The 22893-nt window shown below is 42.8% G+C and overlaps 1 protein-coding gene across 1 annotated transcript in view; it reads right to left on the bottom strand.

Annotated features, from left to right (window-relative positions):
• CAMK1D (calcium/calmodulin dependent protein kinase ID) overlaps positions 1 to 22893 on the bottom strand; it is a 217960-nt gene that overhangs the window by 106191 nt on the left and 88876 nt on the right. The window contains exon 2 of the mRNA XM_062580868.1: positions 20536 to 20667. Within this exon, the coding sequence (XP_062436852.1) occupies positions 20536 to 20667 (132 nt within the window). The remainder of the gene's footprint in view (positions 1 to 20535; positions 20668 to 22893) is intronic.

Here is a 22893-nt window from a genome sequence, read left to right as displayed (position 1 = left end):
AATATTAAAAAGAACCTTCACACATTTAAGTCTAAAATTAGGTACCAAACATTAAGCAAATAAGTGCATGAGCTGTATTTTATAACCCCAAAAGCCAGGTCTCCATTATGATTAGCAGAGACCTAGTAATTCCTAATCTACCTAACGTGTTAGCCGCTCCAACATGTGGACGCTGATGGTTAGCAGTATAAAACTGGAGAACAGACAGACGTGCTCTGGTGACTCTGACCCCTTGATTATGTTAATCCTAATATTACCATTTTAAACAGGATTTACTTTTCCTCATTTTACAAAGAGGCTGACTGGGTCATGGATGAAGTGTCTGCCATAGCAGGGAGCAAGGCCACCAAGTGAAATCAATAGGCCATATTTTTAACAGAGCTTCAAATCATGTGCCAGGATTGACACAGTAGTTCTTCCCTGTCCACATCCTGAGAAATGTGACCTACAGCTTGATTTTTAGTCATGATTCATAAATTTCTAAGGCAGAAAGAGACCTGTGATTTCCAGATGACCATACTTGAACCATTAAGCATTTTAGAAAATCAAATCATTTTTAAGGTTAGGATTTTTTTAAATTAATAACTTCTAAGCATTCGATATGATTCAATATACTCCTTGATAAAGAGGATTCCTCCCATGCATAGTGCCAGCCCAGGTGTCATCTCTCACCCAATGATAAATCAAGTAATATCCACTACTTTAGGAATCCAGGGCTCACATAAACCTGATAAGATGGTTCAACAGTTATTTTCTGGCATCTGAACAGAGAATATGTCATTGCTTCTTACAACGGAGTGTCCAGAAGCTCTGGCCAATCAGCATAAAAAATCCTTCAATATCCCACCAGCACCATTTGCAAGCTGCTCATGCTAATAGCTAATTACATCTAGTTATATTTTAATTCAGAAACAACATTGATGAAGTCAAAGAAATTAAACAAATGCAAAGCTAATGTAACCAGGAACAGATTTAGAGCCTGACTCTCCAAACAAGCAAGTTGTGCTATCAGATAAATTAAAGGTGAGCCAGTATTTCCTTGTGGTAGTATTTATTTTTTCTTTAATTAAGGTCTGGCATGATAATAAAAATTCTGGTGTCTCATTTACTTCAAAGGCAGAATTCAGGGGTGGGAACTTGCTCAATTTCAGAAGAAACAAATTCACATCAACAGCTTGCACACTGCCAAGCTTTCTTTCACCTCTCCCACCTCTCTGAGTGGAACGGCGTTGGCCAAACCCTCTTGCTCCAAACTTCTAATTTGCAGACTCCTTGCTTTCCAGGCATGTTAACACAGCAGGTCCACATGTTGGGCACCTCTCAACCTTTCTCCTGTGGCCTCTGATTATAGGAAACAACTTCTTTAAACCAATTCACTATTTAGTTCCTGAAAGGTCTGCAGCAAGCCAGAAGGCTGCCATTCCTGGAGCCAAGCTACGCTGCAGTCCTTGCTCCGAGTATCTGTCTCTGATAGAGATTTCTTTACAAGCTTTGCTTCTCATCCAACACGTGTCTCTTCTTCCCAAAGCCAGAATCTTCAGCTCTGTGGCTGTAGCTCCTCTTTGGCTCCCAGTTTTTTTTTGAGAAGTCTAAACTTTGCTAATCCATGCAGAGCAAAGGAAGGCTGTATTTCTCTACTATGAGTTCTTTCCACCCCCCCATTTATTCAAGACCATATTCTCTGACAGTATCTTATCTTTGCCATTGTTTCATGGCCCAATTACTTCCCCTTTAAGAACTTAATTTCATTTATCTCCTTGGAGTCAGACAGGATCATATCAAATACGTAAACTCAGCTGTGCATGATATTCATATAAACAATGTCCCTCAGCCTGCATACAATTCTTGACATATCACTAACAATTCCACTTAGAAAAGGGATCACACATTAAAGTCACTGTTCATAGCCAAGACAGAGGCTGCAACTTCAAGTTATTGCTAGCTGAAGTATGCTACAGTTCACTTTGATGAAACCAAAATATTTTTAGATGAAGAATAAATAATCATGTCAGAAGAATCTGAAAGAAGAAGCCTCTGCCTGAATCCTAATGGGAGGAAATTGTTTGAACGAGTGTTTGTTTTCTGAAATTTAAATAGGTTTTTGGTGGTGAGCTGCACTGATTCATCCAGCGCAGCACAGCTAAAAATGCCCCTTTCTTCTTTCCGTGTTCTTTATCTGTGTTCTTCGCTGCGTATTTGTCTGAGTATTATCTCAAGTGGTGGCTAGATGTGCCCTGTTCGCAGACACATTGTTATGACATGTTTTGGCTGTAGTCAGTGGCGATGTTGCACATGTCTTCTTAAAACATGGAGCAATGATTGGACAACAAAGACTCTGGACCAAATCTTTATTCTCTCCCTGTAACTAGCTCTTGGCTGCAGAGATCTTGTGCATCGGGATGTTTTCTAATGGGTTGCTTTTCCAGACACTTTGCTTCCCTCCTAATGTGGAAGAAAGGCAGGTCTACACAAGCTCTACCTCACACATATAACAGGATAAACAGAGAGCTTTATACAAACGATTGGGCAAAAACCCTCAGCCTAATAGGTAGGGCATAAGACAATATCTAATTTAATAAGGTAGCTGATTTTTGTTTAAATTATTTCAAGGCATAAAGACCATAAAGAGCATTTGGGGAGTTCTTAGTGAGGTTTCATAAATAATATTGAATATTTATATAGCCATCATCTCCAACTCATATGAGAGATTTTCTAATGGCTGCAAGTTAACACAAGGAACAATAAAATAAAATAAAATAAAGCTGCTGCCACTGTTACTCAGCATACAGGAGAGCAGAGAACAAAGTTTCCTGCAACTTGCTCAGCATCATTGGCAGTAGTATAGTAAAGGCAGAGGAGAAACATCTTTAGAAGATCATGCAGAAGCGTTAAACAGATGGTAACTGGTCTAGTGATCTATTATCACTAAAATTGAACTGGATTAATCTCCTTCTCAGCCCACAGAAATCAAAGCAGATTATTTCAAAATAAATATGTCATCTTCAAGGCCAATTAAATTTTGCAAGCTATGACCAGGGGGAGAAGAGAGGATCCCAAATTAGGCTTCATAATGAAAGTCGACTGCAGTCTTAATAAGAGTCTTTCGCCTTTCATACCAACATATTCCTCAAGATGTAACTCATTGATGACTGCCTGTTCTGGATCCCCCTCTGTACGCTACTTATGGCTGTTAAGAGCCTGTTATAACCAGTCCTTCAGAAACTGGCTCTTTTAACTCAAGCGACAGCATCTTCTGTCTTTACCTCAAGAGAGCTCTGTTCAATCCCCAGCAGTCATTACAAGTGCTCACCCATTAATAAATGCATGAAAGAAAGCAAATAATAAAAGCAGGAATATAAAGCAGAGACAAATTGATGAGAAAAAAACCTTTGCAGTTTGGACAGACACTGATTCCTAAGATAACACTATTTTCCTAGGAAGTATCACACCCAAGATCTTAAAAAAATTGGGGCAAGTGAAGCAGCATGCCAAGTATAAAGACAAATTGTTACAACTTCAAGACATTATCTTTCACTTCCATAGCAGCTTGACATGTGTCCCACCCTTTACAATTACTTCCCATTGCATTTTTCTATGTGAGATCACCCTTAAAACAGTAATTAGAGGATGTGTCTGTTTAGATGTAGGCAAATGACTGCTTTGCTTCGGGGCCTGCTGTACATGTCAAGTTATCATGGAACCACACCTGGGTGCCTGAATAGAATCACCAGTGAAAAATAAATAGACTGTTTACAGTTTAATACAGCATGTAACACCTCCCTTCAATAGGGTTCATGAATCATTTAAAGCTTAATGTATTCCCCAGAAGAGGGGAATGTGTCAGAGAACTGATGGAGAGCAGCACGTAACTCCTTGAGGAGATGCATCCTACTGCAAGGATTGAGCAAAGCAGGACCTTGGGTGGACTGGGGCATTCAGATAGCAACAGTCACCAAAAACACCTTTTCCAAGTCCCAGAAAGGAAAGACCTGATGACCTCTTTATGTCCAGATGACCATTAACTGGCCTTGCCTATCTCTGACTGAAGAGTTCACACAGAAACAAGGCTCACTGCATGGTTTCATTCTCATCATGGGCAGATCAAACATTCGTGTACTGTATCACATCAGCATACTATAGCCTGCGCTGGTACCTCGTGACGGAAGTGATCCAAACATAGTTCCTAGTGGTGATCTAAAAAGCTTTGATGTTACGTTAAGCTTGTGCTACCCCAGGGAGCATCACCTTTCTACAGGACTCAGCTACGCCAGTAGTAGCTGTCAAGACATGACAGATTTAACAGATCTATGAAGGAAGAAAAGACACATCAGCGGCTAACCCAACGCTCTGAGGAGCTTCCTAAAGGAAAGCCAGAAGGGACCAACTAGATATTACATGTCCTCGTGAGGTTATGTTTCACTTTTTGACAGCAATTACTACTGTAGGATTTTAGTCGAGGACAGGGGCCTTCATGCCCATGACAATCCAAACAACGAATTCTGCAAATACCTGTGTCCTTGCTGCCATCATATTGGCTGAAAGACCTGTCTGTCTGAACTGGTCTTTACCATGGCCTTTCTGCTTGCAGCAGACAGGTTACTAGTGTGAATAACCCTGTCAACTTCAACCAGAGAAAAAGGAGATCTAGCAAAAATACTGGAGATCTTCATGTGAGGAATACATCTACACGTCTATTCTTGCTGAAATAACTTGGTTTCCTTCGGTGCTACCTGTCAAAGTCTGGGCATGAAGGCGTTAAGATATCCGGTGGGAGGTGACAGTGCTGGAATGGTTTAGCCTTTAATAAGTCAGAAATGCCACGTACAAATTACAGAAATCACAGTGTTGTCTGCTCGGTGGAATATGTCTCCTCAGGGCGTTCTTTGCAAGCTGGCCGCACCACCGGTAAAGGTCAGCGTCGTTTGTAGACAAATATATTTTGTACTACACGGCGCAAAGTGTGCTCTGTACGAGACAGCTTACACAAAAATCGACCTTCCTTAAACTGACCCAGATCCTCGTGGGCACCTCACGGTAAAGCAACGTGGGACGGGAAAGGCTGGTTTGAGCAGCGGATTGTCCTGTCCGCAGGGGGCGCGTCGTGCAAAATTTCATCCGTGCTCTCAGCTGACTTAGGGGACAAGTGCCCGACCCCTCCATTCCTCTGCAACCCTAAGCTCTTTTGGATTTGATTTTGTCATGTGAACAGCACTTTCCTGTTTGATTTTGTTTCACTCAGGCAACAAGCGCTGGTGGAGGTTCAAGCTTTTGTTAACATGGGGAATTTCAACTGATTTTCAGGGCATGCCTAAGACCAGAATCCAGCCTGCTGCTTCAAACACAGTGACGTACCTGCTATGACAGTTGGAAACTGCTTCCTCAAGTGCAAGTGTGACCTGGTACATAATTTCACTTGGCTTTTTATAGCTTCTAGAGGTTACCTGTAAAATTCCACCACTTATAAAACACTAAAGGCAAATGCAAACATACTGCAAGTCTGAAAGGGGATTCACAGTCCTAGCTCATGTTTCTTGCATTTGACAACAGTTTATGCAGGAGTTTCTTTCTATTCAAAGTGAGGAAAACAAAAAAACGCAGCAGGAATTAACTGTTTGGGGCCATCTTTCAATATTCAGGCATTCAAGTTGGTGAAACTTTTTTCTCAAATCTTGACTGACTTTTTGTTCTCCGCTTTCCTCCTGGATTAACCAATCATAAAGATATCCTAGTGGCCATGTGTCAAATTTAAATATATTTTCTATTTAGAGACATGTGTGTGTTACGTCTGCTAGGGAAAGGCGAGGTAATGATCCCAAGCGAGAAGCATTTTAGCTGCATTGCAGGATAAAGGAATCAGTCCCCCCGAGCAGAGCTACAGGAAAGCTTCTAGTCCCACCATACCTGACCCTGGGCAGCCTCCTTCAAAAGCAGCAAAGCTCCTCAACATTATCAAAATTAAAGAGGAGAAAGTGCGAGGAAAACTATTTACAAAACAGCACGGCCAACTGCTCAAGATGCTCCGTTTTATTTTTAATACAATGAGAAGCACAGCACTGCAAAGCAGGTTTTAGCTAACTGTTTTTTTTCCCACAAATACCTTTGGCTCTAGATAACAGTGCCAAGCACTGATTTTTAGTGCTTTAGTGCACTCAGCAACTGGTTATGGTTTTGCTTCAAGAGGGGAAGAGAAGGGCCTCCCTGGGCCCTTGAATGAAAATTTTAGTCCAAAGCAGGCTCAAACAAGTGCTGTCCTCACCAGGCTGGTGAGGACAAACTGCTTTATCCATTCTTTTTAGCTGTCCTTCACACAATTTTTAGGAAAATCACAGCCACGACTGACAACACAATACTTGCAGTGACACCACACATCTATTAATCCTGGATTTTGCCTCTGAGAGCAGATACAATTTAGAAGTAAAGTAAGGAGTAACTGGACCTCCTGGGTGATCAGTTAAAAAAGCTGTGGACTCAGGTGTTTACTAGAAAAAAAGAGAACTATACCGGGATTTCCTGAAAACCACATCAGATATTAACTCTTCAGCTGCTACTGGAGGGCCCTATATGGGTCAGCTCTATTAATTTTAACCTGTAGCTGTTAACTCCTGCTTTCTCTATCATGTTTTTAAGTTCCTCTTCATTCACCTATGCTTTGGAAAGGTAGTTTTCTGCCTGAGATGTGCAGGCATCCAGGGACTCGCAGGTTCCTTTGCAGTCCCTGTGAACAGTAACTAAGCAAGCAGCTCTGCTGCTAGGGAGCTTCAAATTGCATGCCTGATTTCTACCCTATCTTCTTCAGCTGAACAGAAAGTCTTAGTCTATGCTGAGAGGGATCCTAAGTGCTAACAAAGGGAGACCCAGTGACTCAGATACCATGCACCTGTGTCAATACTTTAGAAAAAAAATGCCACTTAAATTTACCTGAGACATGGACATGAGAAAATCAGTACAAGATCAGGTCTCAAAGTATGTAAGATTTCACTGTATGCAAAGCGATGCAAAGACTCTGCACTCATGGACATACCTTTGCCGTTACTCACAAAATTCTTGACAAATTTTCCTGCTAGTATTTATTTTTCCAAGTTAACAACTGGCTATGCTGCTGGTGTTGGCAACAGGGTTTTGATTTCTACAACCATGGGACCCTGTTTGAAGATTGACAACTGATGGGGAGAAAAGGGATCCACTTCACTGAGCAGGGCACACGTGTCTGCCAACAGGTTGGCTAGCCTGGTAAGGAGGTCTTTAAACTAGGAAAGATGGAGGAAGGGGAGAGTTATAGAGACAGAGTAGTCAGCAAAATACAACTCAAGTTGGGATGCCTCCAGCAGGTTCATGCAACTAGGGAAGTGCATATGGGACATGGCTATGGAGGATCCTCTTGCACCCATCCTGGGAAACCTGCATGCTTGATCACCTCTCTGAAATGCCTGTACATGAATGCATGCACCATGGGGAAAAAACAGGAAGAATTAGAGATCTGTGTGCAGTCACGGGGCCATGATCTCATTGCAATTACAGAGACATGGTGGGATAGCTTGCATAACTGGAATGCTGCCATGGATGGCTACATGCCTTTTAGGAAAGACGAGGAAGGCGAGGTGGTGGAGTTGCTCTTTATGTGAGAGAACAACTGGAATGCATTGAGCTCTGCCTAGAGATGGATGAAGAGTGAGTTGAGAGCTTATGGGTAAGGATTAAAGGTCAGGCTAACGTAGGTGACACTGTTGTGGGAGTTTACTACAGGCCACGTGATCAGGAAGGCATTCTGCAGACAGCTGGAAGTAGTCTCAGTATCACAGGCCCTGGTTCTCATGGAGGACTTCAAGCACTCTGATATCTGCTAGAAGGACAACACAGCTAGGCACAAACTGTCCAGGAGGCTCCTGCAGAGCACTGATGATAACTTTTTGACACAGATGGTAGAGGAGTCAATGAGGACAGATATGCTGCTGGACATTGAACTAACAAAGAAGAACTGGTTGGAGATGTGAAGGTTGGGGGCAGCCTTGGCTGCAGTGACCATGAGATGGTAGTTTAGGATCCTGTGTGGCTGGGAAGAGTGGCTGACATACCTGAGGGCTGTGCTGCCATTCAGAGAGACCTTGACAGGCTGGAGAGCTGGGTGGAGAGGAACCTCATGAGGTTCAACAAGGCAAGTACAGAGTCCTGCACTTAGGGAGAAATAACCCTAGGCACCAGTACAAGCTGGGGGCTGACCTTCTGGGCAGCAGCTCTGCAGAGAAGGACCTGGGAGTGCTGGTGGATGACAAGTTGACCATGAGGCAGCAATGTGCCCTTGTGTCCAGGAAGGCCAATGGTCTCCTGGGGTGCATTAGGCAGAGTGTTGCCAGCAGGTTGAGGGAGGTGATCCTGCCCGCTCTACTCAGCCCTAGTGAGGCCTCATCTCAAGTATTGCATCCAGTTCTGGGCTCTCCGGGACAAGAGAGGTATGGAGCTTCTGGAGAGAGTCCAGGATAGCGCTACAAAGATGATCAGAGGACTGGAGCATCTCCCCTGTAAGGAAAGGCTGTGAGAGCTGGACCTATTTAGTCTGCGGAAGAGAAGATTGAGGGGGGATCTTACCAATGAAGGGAGAGAGTCAAGAGGATGGGGCTAGACTCTTTTCAGTGGTGCCCAGCGACAGGACAAGAGGCAATGGGCACAAACTGAAACACAGGAAGTTCTGCCTGAATATAACGAAGAACTTCTTTACTGTGAGAGTGACAGAGCACTGGAACAGGTTGCCCAGAGAGGTTGTGGAGTCTCCTTCTCTGGAGGTATTCAAAATCCATTTGGACGTGATCTGGTGCAACGTGCTCTAGGTGACTCTGCTTGAGCAGGGAGGTCGGGCTAGATGATCTCCAGAGGTCCCTTTCAACCTTAACCATTCTGTGATTCTGTGATTTATCTATACTACTTATATTAGAAGCATGGACAGCACTAAAATAAAACCAATCCAATTATATTACAATAAATTGACATAGGTTTCCCCTGCTTGTATAGTTATTTGACACTAAACTGCAGGAAAAATACAGTGAAAAATTGCCAGAAATACTGTCATCAGCCTTCCATTTCAAGAGTAATTCAGAGCGATTCCAAATATAGTTGGTTCTATTATGAACCCAGCTCTCAGGGAAGAGTGCAAACTATGTCATCGTAAGAAAGAAAATCAGAAACATATGCTTCTAATGAGAGAAGGAATTTTAAACAAAGTCAGCAATTTAGGGCCCCAGTAGTGAATCAGAACCAAGAGAGGAGAAAATCTCTACGTGCCTGTCCCAGCTTTTCTTTGCAAAGAGTGGTGGGGAACTCCATCTCAGTCTTCTCAATTGCTAGAAGGACAAACAACTCAACGCCAGTACAGAGAGCTGGAAGGAAAAACGCCTGTTTTGTAAGCTGCAGCCACATTCCCCACATAGGAGCCATTTTTTAAATTTCCTTCCATTTGCAGCCCTGGGACTATATGGAAATAGGAAACTGCCAGCCTCTGTCAGCTTCTCTCTCTGCAGGGTGACATTCGGGCTCAGCCATGGCAGCCTAAGTCAGCAGTAACACCGTAAAAATCTACTGTTCCAGCCCAAGAAAGGTAGCTATCCTCCAGAGACAGTGGAGAACTATCCCTACAGGGAGGTACAGGATCTAGGCTGTAATCTCACCTTCTTTGTACAGCTGCATTGCCTTAATTGTGCTCATGTTAAGTTGGCTTGAAGGTGGAGTAACTAACTTAGAAGAGTAAATCTGCATTTCAGGCTCAGGCCCTCTCTTTTTGCTATTTGCAGGCACTGGAAATGTAAGCACACTGTACAGTAAGCATGAAGTCCTGCGTGCACACTGCATGACAGCACAAGGTAAAACCCTGCAATCCTGATGGGCAAGCCTAGCTTAGGGCTCCTTTCTACTTTTGGTTTGGGCTGGAAGTCTCCAGGGAGCCTCAAAGAGTCATGTAACCAAGTTCAATGACTTTGAATTTTCCTATTGACCAGAATAGCATTAGATCATATTACCCATTTCTATTTGTTAACTAGGAGCACTCACTTAACCCATGCTAACGCCACACGGTTTGGACGTGCTTCGTGCACCATATATGGCAAGAACGATGCCTTCAAGACATAAACACGACTAAGGACATAGCAGCTCTACTCCAAGGAAATTTTCTCACGTGCCCCAAAAAAACAGAGAACGACAGATTAAAACCTTACAACTTCCCTCCCACCATCCACTCATAGTAGATATAAAAGTAGACAGACATCACTATTATACAGTAATGTTTTACCTTTAGTAAGGGAAGAATTGGCCATTTATATACCTCTGTGGATCGTGCCATAGTCACACATTTGTTGCAACTCACACAAAGCATTTAAAAATAAAGTCCTTTCCTCTGTGTTTTCAGATAGACATCGCGTGTTATTCCTTTTAAGAGAAAAGTTGTGAACAGCCAGTGTTTTCTAGTCTAATTGCAAAGCTTACAGCAGACATGGGGGTAACGAGATTGCTCTGCTCCTAAGAGTCACTTATTGACAAAATGTTTTCTGCCAAATACGGCTGCTGCATACGGACCCTTCTGGCTTTGGTGGGCGGGAAAAAAAAGTTTTAAACGTCTGGAAAACAATTCCATGCTGATGTGCATTTTTCAAACAATTATGTCGGGGTGAGTTAATTATTGCTCGCAGTGCCCGGTCTGCGAAGGTCTGAGCCTGTTCGAGTTGCCAGCTGAGAGGCTGCTCGGCTGAAGCTGTAGAGACGCATATTTTCGAGTCCAAAACGGTCGCGGTTTAATCCCTGACGCGTCAGTCAGGACAGGAGATATCACAAAGGTATGAAGATATCTGAAGTAGGCTATTATTCCGTTTTGGGGGAAACAAATACATTATATATAGACGTTTTGCACTGCACTCAGGAGGAGGCAGCACTGCTGTGCCTATACGTACCTTGCACACTGCGCCATCAGGCATACATCAGTTGTTTCTCATTCACCATGCAGCTGTAAAATACTGATTTATTTGCTAACGCTGCTTGCTAATATTCCTTTCTGACATTTCCTTACAGAAAAATAAATGAATTCAGCTGGAATATTTTCTTAAATGACTTCAAAAAGGAACAGATTGTCTCTAAGAAGTTTGAGTTTACCTATGTCTGTTCTCCTGGAATAAAGCAACTCCTGAGGAAGTAAGGGAGGCAATAATGTTCCTGTTTAATGTCCTTCCATAATTTTAATTTGATAAAATATCTGGCAAAGTAAAAGCTAGCTGCCATATTTCCTTTAGGAAATGACTACACAGTCCAGTCACTAATACAGTAATACTGTACTAATAGTACTAATTAGTACTAATACTAACACAGTATTCAAATGAACCCATAAATTTCTACACTTAGAGAGGTTTAAGAACTGGGTAACATACTTGATAATCAGAAACACAGAAGCATGGATGCCATTAAGGAAAATATTAGGCTTTACCTTGAAAACTGGTTTAATTCATAGGCTCTAGTCATAGAAGCACAACCCCCTGCTACGATCACTTTTAGTCCAGAGTAAAAATGATCTATTCTGGTTAAGTCCTTGCATTATGAATATAAGGCGCAATCAAACAAAAATTGTATTTTGGATCAAAAAATCAATACCAAATTTTTAATTCAGAACTAAACTTTTACCACCACTTCCTTGGTCAAACTGAGCACTAGGGCAGCCCACAAAGTACAAGAGTCTCCTATACTTCCTTCTCAGTTGAAATACATAGTCAGTATGCACAGATTTTTTTTAAGCAACTTCTTTTTCTTCAAAACCCCTACTAAAGCCAAAGTTTTCTGTAAGAAAGTATTATAAGCCTGGATCAATATGTACTACTGGATATGTAGTACAGATGACAGCTGTAAAATTAGTTGGCCAAATAGTAATTAATTTATTAACTAAATTCACACTGGGGTCACACATCAGAAAAACTGATCAACTGATAATGCCACTGATCTAATTTCATAAAATGTAGGGCTAAAATACGGTAATGTGTAATAGGGCCCTTCTGCATGCTGCTAAGAGCGAAGAACTGCTTTGGACAGAGACTGCTCGTGGAAACTGTCATTTCTGATAAGATTTCTGTTTCTCCCTTCTCATGCTGACATTTCTGGAATACTTTGATTTTCTTCCCCTGCATTGTGAAATGCACTGAGAAATGCATACTGATGATTTGCACAGCCAGCAAGATTTGCACCAGACACAGGTTCTTACCTTGAGGATATTTCCATCTGGCCTGTTGAATCTTACCTTGGGTTTCCCTGCTTGAGTTTATGGAGCGCTTTGCAAATTATACCCTCAATTCCCCACTCAGACACTCCAGTGTCATATGAATTAATATCACAGATTTTAAATAGCATAAAAGTGAGATTAAGGAATAACCACTCGGGTAGTTGGACTGTGTGCCTAAATAACTTACCCACCATTAAAATATGGCCATTTTTTGGTTAGAAGCCAACTGTCTCCAACCTGGACATCACAATAGTTTAGTACAAAATACTGAATTCATCTAGTTAATATCTCAGGATTAAGTTAAAAAGAAAACAGATAAAATGCAGTGTGTGGACAGTGTTTTGACAAGACCCTTTCACTTTGCAAATAAGACCATTAAATAACCTTTTATACTTTTTCCAAATACAGAAATACTTTCCTGGAAAAAACTTTGTTTTGGACAAAATATTCCAGATTACCTATGATGAATATGGTGACAAAATGAAGTATTTTGACTAACGAAGCTACCTTGGCCTAGATCTTCAGCAGCTGTTAAGCACTGAAACATCCTCCAAGACCTGGGCTTCAAGCACTGGTGAAAATGCTTTCCCTGCCACTACCCAAAAAAGCTGCATCCTCTAAGTACCACATTGCAGCGCTGCTTCAAACAGAAGTGTTGCAGCCTGTAACTCCCCACGTCCACCGTGGGTTGGACTCTTCTCACAGATATGTGTCCTCCCATATGAAGACTGGTTGACCTTCGCTTCTGAGAGCTTCTAAGCTGAAGGCACACAGTTGCAAATAAGATAACTCTTAGCTTTAAACACGTGGGTGGAACGGAGACAGACCTTACGCATCCAGATATAAAGCTGAGTCATTAATCCAGCTGTCAGATCTTATTAAAACGTCTTTATGCATCTTAACAATTCTTTCCTCTTAGCTAACAGACAACAGTACATGTAATGGGATACTAGTAGCTCTGAAATACAATTATAACCATCCTCCTGAGTAATAAATACAGGAAAATAAAGCAATGTTCTTACTCTTTAGCTAGATTCCTTGAAAAGACCGCAGCTATTCACAGGATTGGGTCCACATAAAATACGTCAGGCACAGAAGGAAGACTCTAACTAAGGCTGAAAAATCCACTCCACAGATTTAAAAGCATCTGAGAACAACTACTGCAGAAAGCAGCTGTTTCTTCCATAACACTGAGTTATTTTCCAAGTCGGAGCTCGGAGCGACAATGTGCTCTCCTCCCCTCTGACATCCCCTCTTCCTCCCAGGACAGGCCATTTTTTCGTTGAGTTCAGGGCAGGAGCTGGCCTTGAAGAAGAACAGTTACGTAATGGAGATTTGATAAACCATCACTCAGCAGAATGAAGGACGGCTGTATCGCCATCCAGCAATCACACTGAAATGACTTATCACACTATAACCTATTTAAAGGAACGCAACGGTCTACGTACACACAGCATTAAGGCAGGTTAAAACCCAGAAATGTCACGCACTCTCACTAAAGCTATTACTGAGCACACTGAATGTAAATGAAACTCTGTAAAACCAGAGGAGATGTACAGGATTTTGTTTGTGTTTACTATTGCGGACATGATTTTTCTTTCTCATTTAATGTATTTTAGGATTTTTAAGACGCTTTGATCTGCTTCTCTACATCTGCTTACATCTAATCTAGCATGAAATATGATCCAGGCAGTCCCGGGTGCCTATGTTTTCCTCTGCAAAGTTTCTAGCATATCAGTGATCAAAAATGGTGTCAGCACTGATTTAGGTTTCACATTTTTGTAATGAATATTTGCAGCAAACAGAATTGCTTAACAAGAAGCCAAATACTAGTGCCAAGGCAGAGGTGTCCTGTGCCTTGTGCCATATACATATATATAGGGTGCAATTCACTCTTGCCTGAAACACGAGAAGGGCAGCTCAGCCAGTCTGTATCTCCTCCATTCAAGAGATGATGTCACGGTCTAAAGCAGATGCCAGCCTTGAGGCACGCCCAGATGTCCCCCTCTCCTGCAGCATTTCTCAGGTTTGGCTCCTTTCCATCTCTAATCTACCTTTCCAGCAGCAACAGCCGAGGCAGTGTCCAGCAGTAAGTCTGGCTCCAAGGGGAAGCCCATAGGTCTTGGTGAGTAAGAATATTTCCTAACTTGGAGGGGCACCCAGGTCTGACCAGCAGATGCACGAGGGCAACGCTGAAGTCCACCCATGGGGCATGTCCACAGATAAATTCTGGAGGGGGTCCTACTCTTCAAGCACTAACATCAACATCATTAAGGGGACCACAAGTGACTTATAATCAGAGTAAAAATGCATTTAGTGTAAGTGCAATAAGCTCTTGCTGCATGCTTGAGGCTTATGGGTACTAGCACTAGGTAGATAAATGTATGGCATATAAGCTAAATGAACAGCATGTAAGTTAAATGGAATGTATACAATAAGGAATTAATGGCATGAATATATCGCACTCGCCCCTGCTCTCCTGCGTTTGGGAGCCCAGGTGTCTGCCAGGCGAGCAGTGCGGGTGCCCCCACGCTGTCCACGGGCCCGGCGGAGGGGGTCCGCGGACGAGGAGCCGGCCGGCGGGATGCCCTGCATTTGCACTCAGCGGTGCTTCAACCACGTCAGCATGGGGAGGGCGAGGGGCGGACTGCTGTCACCCCGGCACAACAGCAACTGCATGAGCAAGCCAGGTTTTAACAAGTAAATCTACATAAAAGCTTTCTCTGAAAGCGATTACTTAATATAACAACCAGCTGTCTCTTCATTTCTTGCTGAGGCAGCCTATCTTCTCACCATTATTCATGGAGGGGGAAAAAAAGCCAGCAAGCTTGTTTTGTCTACAGGGTAAGCAGAGCTTCAGAGAAATAATGTTACCTGACAGGCAGAGGTGCCTTTTTTTTTTTTTTTTTTTTACTATCTATTTGTTTCTTTAAAGGAAAAGAGCTCTTACTGCCATGGAGTAAAGAGGAAATTAGTCGTTAATCCCTTAAACCTCAACTCCATACGTCTTGGTACACTGGGCTACACAATCTAATTACCATTGCTTTTAGGCTAACACTTATCAAGACAGGATCTGAGTGCTTCCGCTCAAGTAGACTGGCCCTGCACTCCAAAAGCATGATATTTAATGGTTAAATAATTACCGTAGGAGAGAGTTGGTGGGCACCAACAGAGCCTCCAACTGGGCAAATATGAGACCACCTTGGTCTGCAAGGGTGGGAATTTTTAAGCTCAGAGAGTCAGCTGTGGCTTGACTAGAAGGACCTGTCCCCACCAAGTCATGCAGGAATGTTCATCTGAATTAATTAAATGCCTGAATTTATGTTAAGCCACATTAAACCTCTTCATGATCAGTTTTACTCAGAATTAATGTAGCCTTTGATTGGGAGTTCAGTTACACAGAGAAGTTTACCAGGAGGTAACTAATGTGTTTCAAAACTATCTTTGGATTCATCTTCCTGAAGGTTACCAGGCAGATAAACTCTTACAGAGAGAAATCTGGGTCAGAGAGGTTTTAGGGGAGCTTGTCAATGGGCTACCATAAAGGAGCAAAAGCATACAACTTTTGAAAATTCCCAGAAGAGGTGATTTTTCCACATTTGCTATCAAGTGTCCCCTTAAATGGTGTCTATCAGGCCTTGGGTTGGAGCGATGGGCTGAGCCCCTTTGACCATCATCTGATCTAGGGGAGATCAAGAATGTTCACACTTTCATCCATTTTAGGAAGATTTTTCATTGCTGTTTTTCAGTCATTTTTGCAATGAGCATGTGCTGGTGAAGCCTCGCAGACTCCACCAGAGGCTGCCTCCCCACCTCTGCTGTATTACGGCAGCAGCTCCCAGCTGTAGGTGTGGGCATATGAGGAGAAGGCAATCGTCTGGGCGTGAATCACTGCCTAAATACCCGATTCTCAGGTCTTCTAAGGAAAAGCGAATGGAAAGCACTGGCAGAATTTCCGCTGACCTGCTTAGAAACAGTTTGATCACATTGCTTCACAGAAAAAAGGGTTCATCTTGCAATTAGGCATGGCTATGATTTGTAATGAAGAATGTAATGGAGTCTCTCCCAGAGGAGAAGAGGAGGTGAGAAGAGCAGATAACTCAATAGTTTGTCAGAGGGTTGAAAAATCCCCATTCAATGGAAACTAGCTAACGCAGAATACCTACCCGTGCACATCACTGCTATTAAGTAATCAGTGCACCTGGGTGCAGAGCTGAACACAGTTTCCTCTTCCTCCCCTGGCTTTGTTTTGACTCAGCACTGGATCTATATGATTGTGCAGGCATTATATCGGCAGCATCCCGCCAGCTAGAAAGTTCCTCATGATTAGCAGCGGTGCGGTCACGAAGAAATCGGGCACTTTTTTTTTTGTCTGCCTCTTCTAAGGTTGTTATTTTCTATTTAACTAGAGTCTCAAACTGGTGCTTCTCTGCCATCCAACCTTTCACACCACCTACTGCCTTCAGCATACCAGTCCAACAGCCAATTCATCTGTCAGCGTGTTCACACCTGCACGATTACCGTACGTGGAAGAAATTTCCACTATTCTACAGCAAGCAATAGATGAGACCGAATTTACCTTTCTGCTTAATAACAGAGAGCACTTGCTTTCTGAGCAGGATCTGAAACTCCCCACGTCTTTTACTTTCCCCTTCAGGTCAGAAAGAGTTTGTGCAACCTAAGGGTTGTACATGTGCTACAGTTCCCCACGGACAGTTAATGGATCTGTGACAGTTCTACCTAGGAGATCCATTTTTCTTCCCCTAACCAATTCTAAAACACAGCACATGCTTTCTCTTGCAAAAGAGAGAAATCACTGAGCAACCTACAGATGACACAGCTCAGTTTCTCACCTGATGTTGTGATGAAATGCAACATTTTGCACTGTGTCCAGCTAGATGCAAGCAGCATGCAATTAATTACAAGAAATAGCATCAGGGCAGAGTCTGGGTACTGGCTGAAGACCAAGAGAATTCTCCTCCTGCTGTACTACTGGACACAGGTGCCTAATGGCATCTTCACCCTTCTCTGAACTATCCTTACAGTTCCGAGTTAAGCAAGGTGAGTTCAAACTACTCATTGAGTTCACTGGGATGAATTATAGTCTAAAATTAGGCACATGCTTAAATACTTTGCTGAGATGGGGCTGAAAGAATTTGTCGGGCTGAGGCTTCCAGATCAACTGCAGACTTACTCTCTCCTGGTTCTGTGTTCAGCTGTAAGCTCTTTCCCTGCTCTGTCCCCACCCATCCAAGTCTTCAGGGAACGTTGCCATGGATTTCCACTGGAAACAAAAGAGTCCATATTGGAAGAACCCTGTTAAGGTTGCTAGGCGTAAATATTGACTTAACGGCTCTTCCGTCTTTTTTCTTTTTTAAGAACAGATTTGTTGGCCATGGCTGGAAAAATAAAATGATCGAGTGTGCATGATTCACTCTGGCACTCACACAAACATGCAGATCAGTTGGCTGGCAGCTAGCTCCTCTGTTAGCAGAACATCGCTTCTAAAATGTGTCATGTTGTTTTGGCAGCAACACCCTCCAAGCCCACAGACAGAAAGAATCCAAAAGATAAAGTCTTCTACCTTCCATGTATTTCACATGGAGGCTGTTGACCCTCCCCAATACAAAATATTTGCTTAAAACTTCAAACAGCTTTTAGTTGACATCTGAGATACACAGGTGCCCCACAGGAAATATGAGATATGAGAAAGGACCATAAAATGAACTGCAGGTAGAACTTTTTATTAGAAGTCTCCAACTGTTTCGCAGAAAATAATTACTAAGTTGCACTAACTACAACTGGGTAAATTAAGACACAGGATACTTTAGGTCACTTTAGGGAAGTCAACAGGAAAAGTGAGAGGGGATCCAAGAGTTTTGGTCATTAGATTCATGCCTTCACTACTTCTATTTCTGAGAGTACTCTACACACAGACACCTAACCCTAAACTAAAAAAAAATATTTAAAATACTATTTCAAAACATAGCATCATCCAAACCCTTCTCTATATACATTCTGCCAGATCCAGAGAATTTAGCAGTACTGACATGGGGACAAATCTCCTCTAGAGCAGCCTGAGAGTGCAAAGCCTGTGTGATACTTGTATGCATCTGCTCTGGACATGGCCAGCACAATCTCTGACTGCCACCAAAAACCTGCTCACCATACACAGGGGGACAAGCAGCTTACCAGAGAGCTGGCAGCAGTGAGTATATTCATGACTCCCTGACAGACACCTGTTTGACAGACAACCAAAGGAACTCAGGAACTGTTGCATTCCACAGCACTCACCAGATATCTGCCAGAGTGTAAAAACCTCATCAGTAGAAAGATCAAAATCTCATGACTGAATGAAAAAGGCCAGTTTCAGACCTGAACTTTCTCTTAAGAGGACACAAGGAGTTTGCTTCTATTTCAGCTGGACAGGGTGTTTTTGGAGATTTTTATCCCTATAAGTTTAAGTACCCTCCAAAGATATAATGCAAGAAAGGATAAGGGAGATCAGGATCAACACATGTGCATATCTATATTTGTTCTGCATCCATCCTCTATTGCTCTGTGCACTTGTCTCATGGAACAGTGACAAATTCTTACTGTCAGACATCCTTTGCACACATGCTCTTCAAGACTGGCTTGCTTGGGGCATGGCTTATTAACTGTGTGACTCTTCCCAGTCACACAGTCAGCCCAGGGCTGTGGCATCTACCCAGTCATTAGACGCACACTAGCCATCCCCACTCAGCCTTAAGCCACCAGAAACAAAACAAGGACACCTGTATACCTTTGGAGCTTAGCAACAGCTGCTCAGGATCTACTCCACCTCTTTCAAATCTACTTCTACTATTAACTCTTAGAGCAGAAAATTTATTGAACAGAGAGACAGATTGATATCCCCTCTCCTCAACTGCAGGCAGAGCCAGGTTTTCAGTTATTTTGTGTTTCCTTAGCAGCACATACAAATTCAATACTGTGACTGCTAGCAAAGATTTTTGAGAACAAATACAGACAGATCTGAACTTTGTATTAGCAATAGCTACGTAGGACACATCAGGAGATAAAAATGGAAAAATCTCTCTTATGGTCCTTATGCACATCAGGTAAGAGACCAAGTAGATCTAATTGCACAAAAAATAAGGAATTTTTCACCCACTCACTCTTTTGCCCTACTGTTTGAATAGCACAGAGCACTGCCTCCTGTTTTTTTCAGTAAATTGTTTGCAGAAAACAGAAATTCTTCACAATACAGAAGCAACACATAACCTAAAGGATTTCTCTGATCTCCTCTCTTAGAGTCAAGGTTTATGCATGGCAATCCTTACCGCCTGCAAAATTGCCACTCTTATGTCAGCATGTGAGTGTCCGGGATGGTTTCATGCAAAGACTGTTTCAGACTGCCAGTTACTGGCTGCTATTGCCTGGTTATGGATTCGGCAACGGTTGAGCTTTACAACAGGTTTTCAGCAACACTACACAGCAAGCCATATACTGCTTAAATGTGTGCAACAACCTTTTTTAAAATGTATTTCTTTCTCTCACCCTTCTACTGCTCTCCTCTCTGATGCAACTTTATCCTGCTCTTCTGCCCAAATGATGTTTGTTTGAGATTTATCACCAGCTTTACATTATTCTGACCTGATATAGGTTTGAAAAGGCACACAGAACAAATACTTGTACCTATTTTGGAGCCCATGCTACTCTGTTGAAAAGAATCCCTTCTGCTTATTGGGATGGCTGAGCTTGTTCTCAAACCTGCTCCTTTGGCTTAGGCTGTCTGAGCATTTAGTGCAGAGATATCTTGTCAGCTTTAAAGGTTTAGGACCAGGTCAACTTCAAAGGTTCAGGATCAGTTTTGTCACACGGTGCTCAGATGATCAGCCATCAGCTTCTGAATGACCAACAGCTGTGGTAAGAAGTCCCACTAGGATCAGAGTGCATAATATAGACTGCTACCAGCATGTAAAATAGTCTGTATTTTGTCTAGTTAGTTTTAGGTGAAGTCGTGTATAGATTCCACCTTTAGAACAGCTGGAAATAATAACCCGGTCTTAGCTCTCCTCAAAGCCAGTGACACAACTGCAGATATTATTAGTGGATAAGGTCATCTGACTGTGTTAATAAAAAAGAAAAATGGAGCATTTCTCAAATCATTTTCAGCATCACTTGAACTCAGGTGATCTGTCTGTCTGTCATGGGCTGAACAACCCGTTAGTCACAGTTGTCAGTTGAGGTTCCTGTTCCTTAAATGCACGAATCTAATCAAAGCAAAGGAGAATAAATAAAGGTTTGATACTTACTTTCTCAGGACTGCAATTTCATTCTCTATGCTGCTTTCCTTTCCCTTCAGTGCCTTCTTGGGAATGCACTTGACTGCAAATAGCTTCCCGCTAGCTCTCTCTTCAGCCAAAACAACTTCAGAAAATGCACCCCTGAAAGAAAAAAAACAAAAAAATCCTTGTTTTAAGTGGTGTAATTTTTGCAGGAAATGTAACCATTGCATCTATTTTTTTTTGGAAGGTTTTGATAGCTGTTATTGTTAATGACAGCAATTGCACTTTTAGCATCTTTCATTGCCTTACGAACACATGCAAACATTCACACAAAATACTGAAGCCGTATCAAACACAAAAATTTTAATAAAGAATTAGCAGAGATATCTCGTAGCAGAGATGTGGACATAGGCTGAAAACCAGAAGCTCCTACTTTTGGCTCTGCTGCTAATTTGATGTATGATTCCATCAATGGCAGTTTTCCCCTTTCTGGAGTTTTTGCAGACTTAATTCACGCATTACCACAAGATCTGCGGTGTTCTCAGGACTAAATTACTCAACTAGTGCCGACAGCGTTCTCGGCTCCTCAGCCACCACAAGAGGTCAGGGCCTGTGCTGCAGCCCTCTCCGAAAGGCGCCCCAGAGCATCCCTTCGCTGCTCGCTCGCTGGTGACTCAGCCAGGGAAGCCACTGCAGAATGCTTCTATGTACACCGAATTACTCCACAAAATGAATCACTAGGTGTAATCATGAAAGCCCAAGAACAGGATTAAAACACAAGTCCAAACATCTGCCTTCCTAGCAGCCTGCCCGCGGTTACCCCAGCGAGGAGAACACAAATAGAGCCTATAGAAACCTCATCAGAGAAGCCAGGCGCTAATTGCCAGGAGTGGCTAGTGCCTCTCCTTCGTTAACTTATTCCGTAACAGTCTGTTATTTCTTGCACACTCATATCTTCCTCAGAAGTACCTGGACCTGACTGGGAAGAGGCCGGGAAAACGTTACTGGCAGTACCGTGTCGGCTTTTTTGTTCCCACACACTTTTCTCAGCATTTGCTTTTGGTCATTCAGCCAAGCTCCTGGCCTGGACCTTTGCTCTGACGCTCTGGGGCCGTTCTGCTGGTCCTCCACTCGTTACTGGCATTAGTAATGAGGAACCGGACAAGACAGAGCGTCGCTCTGGCTAAGAACAGCAAAGCACTCTGCTCCTTTTCACCAAAACACCTCCCGAAGCACTTGCTGTGTCCGATAGACATCCCAGCCCAGCGTGCATCCCACAAGCTCACAGCTCAAAGTCCACCAGCTGGAGGGTCATATTTTATTTATATGAACGCAAAAAGAACCAGAACATTTTCCTTTTTTTTTTCTTTCCACCAGTAAATTATTCTGCTCTTTTACATAGCTGTCTGCGATAAGACAGCTCAGAGCAGGCTGAATGAACCACAACTACGCTCCTGCCAGCTCTTCCCATGTTAATATTTGATCACAACCTCATTAGGCCACCGTGAACTTTCTCTGCCTTTCATTCCTCGTGACCACCGGTTATCTGGATGCTCGAGGATAAACAGCAGCTCTTTCCTTGCACGACCAGGCTCTTCTTTTCTAATTCCTGCTGTCGGGATGACACAAGCGGCTGCTTCTGACCTCACTCTTGGTTCCTGAGTTGTGAAACAACCGAATGAATCATTAAGCCAAAGGATAAATGAATCAGGCAAAGGAAGGAGATGCTGCTTGGGAAAGAAATAGCCTCTGTTTACACAGAAATACTCTCATAGTTAGCAGCGATAGGGAAACGATGGCAGGAAGTTAGGAACAGATTATAAGAGACTGTCGCAAAACGTTGCTGTGCGTGTTTTGACGGTTTGTCTGCACGCAAAAGTTGCCCTTTAAACAAAGAGCAAGAAGTTAGTCCATGTTTTGCCTGGTTTGGCAGAGAAAGGACAGTGGTCCAGGCTCTGACTGCATTTGCACCACTTTAAATACAGGGACAATTCACTGGTTTTGGCTCTGCCCTTTTTATATAATGTACCATGGCTTGTCAGAGCACCACAGACTCCAACCCAGAGTCTATACAATTGGTCCTAACAGCTTGAGTAGTAAAAATATAAAATCAAGCAGCCAAATGTGTTTTTAAAGTCCTAATCTTTGCTTTCCTGTTATCACATAGTCCTAGTTATTTGACTCTCCAAATGATGTTTTCATCCTGACCCTTATGCTAGGGATAGTCAGTCTGGAATTCCAATAAAATCCTTTTATTGGAAAGTACTAAGACTCCTCAGGCTTTCCAACTCCAGTTGCAGGCCAGGGTGCTCAGAAACTCCTAGGACTGCTTCCAGATATATTTCATGAACCCCTTAAATCCCATCTGCTCCAGCTTTCAACACT

Source organism: Rhea pennata, chromosome 1 (assembly GCF_028389875.1).
Source record: "Rhea pennata isolate bPtePen1 chromosome 1, bPtePen1.pri, whole genome shotgun sequence".
NCBI classification, from domain to species: Eukaryota; Metazoa; Chordata; class Aves; order Rheiformes; family Rheidae; genus Rhea; species Rhea pennata.
Note: the sequence above shows the minus strand (reverse complement) of the source record. Positions and strands in the feature narration are given on the sequence as shown.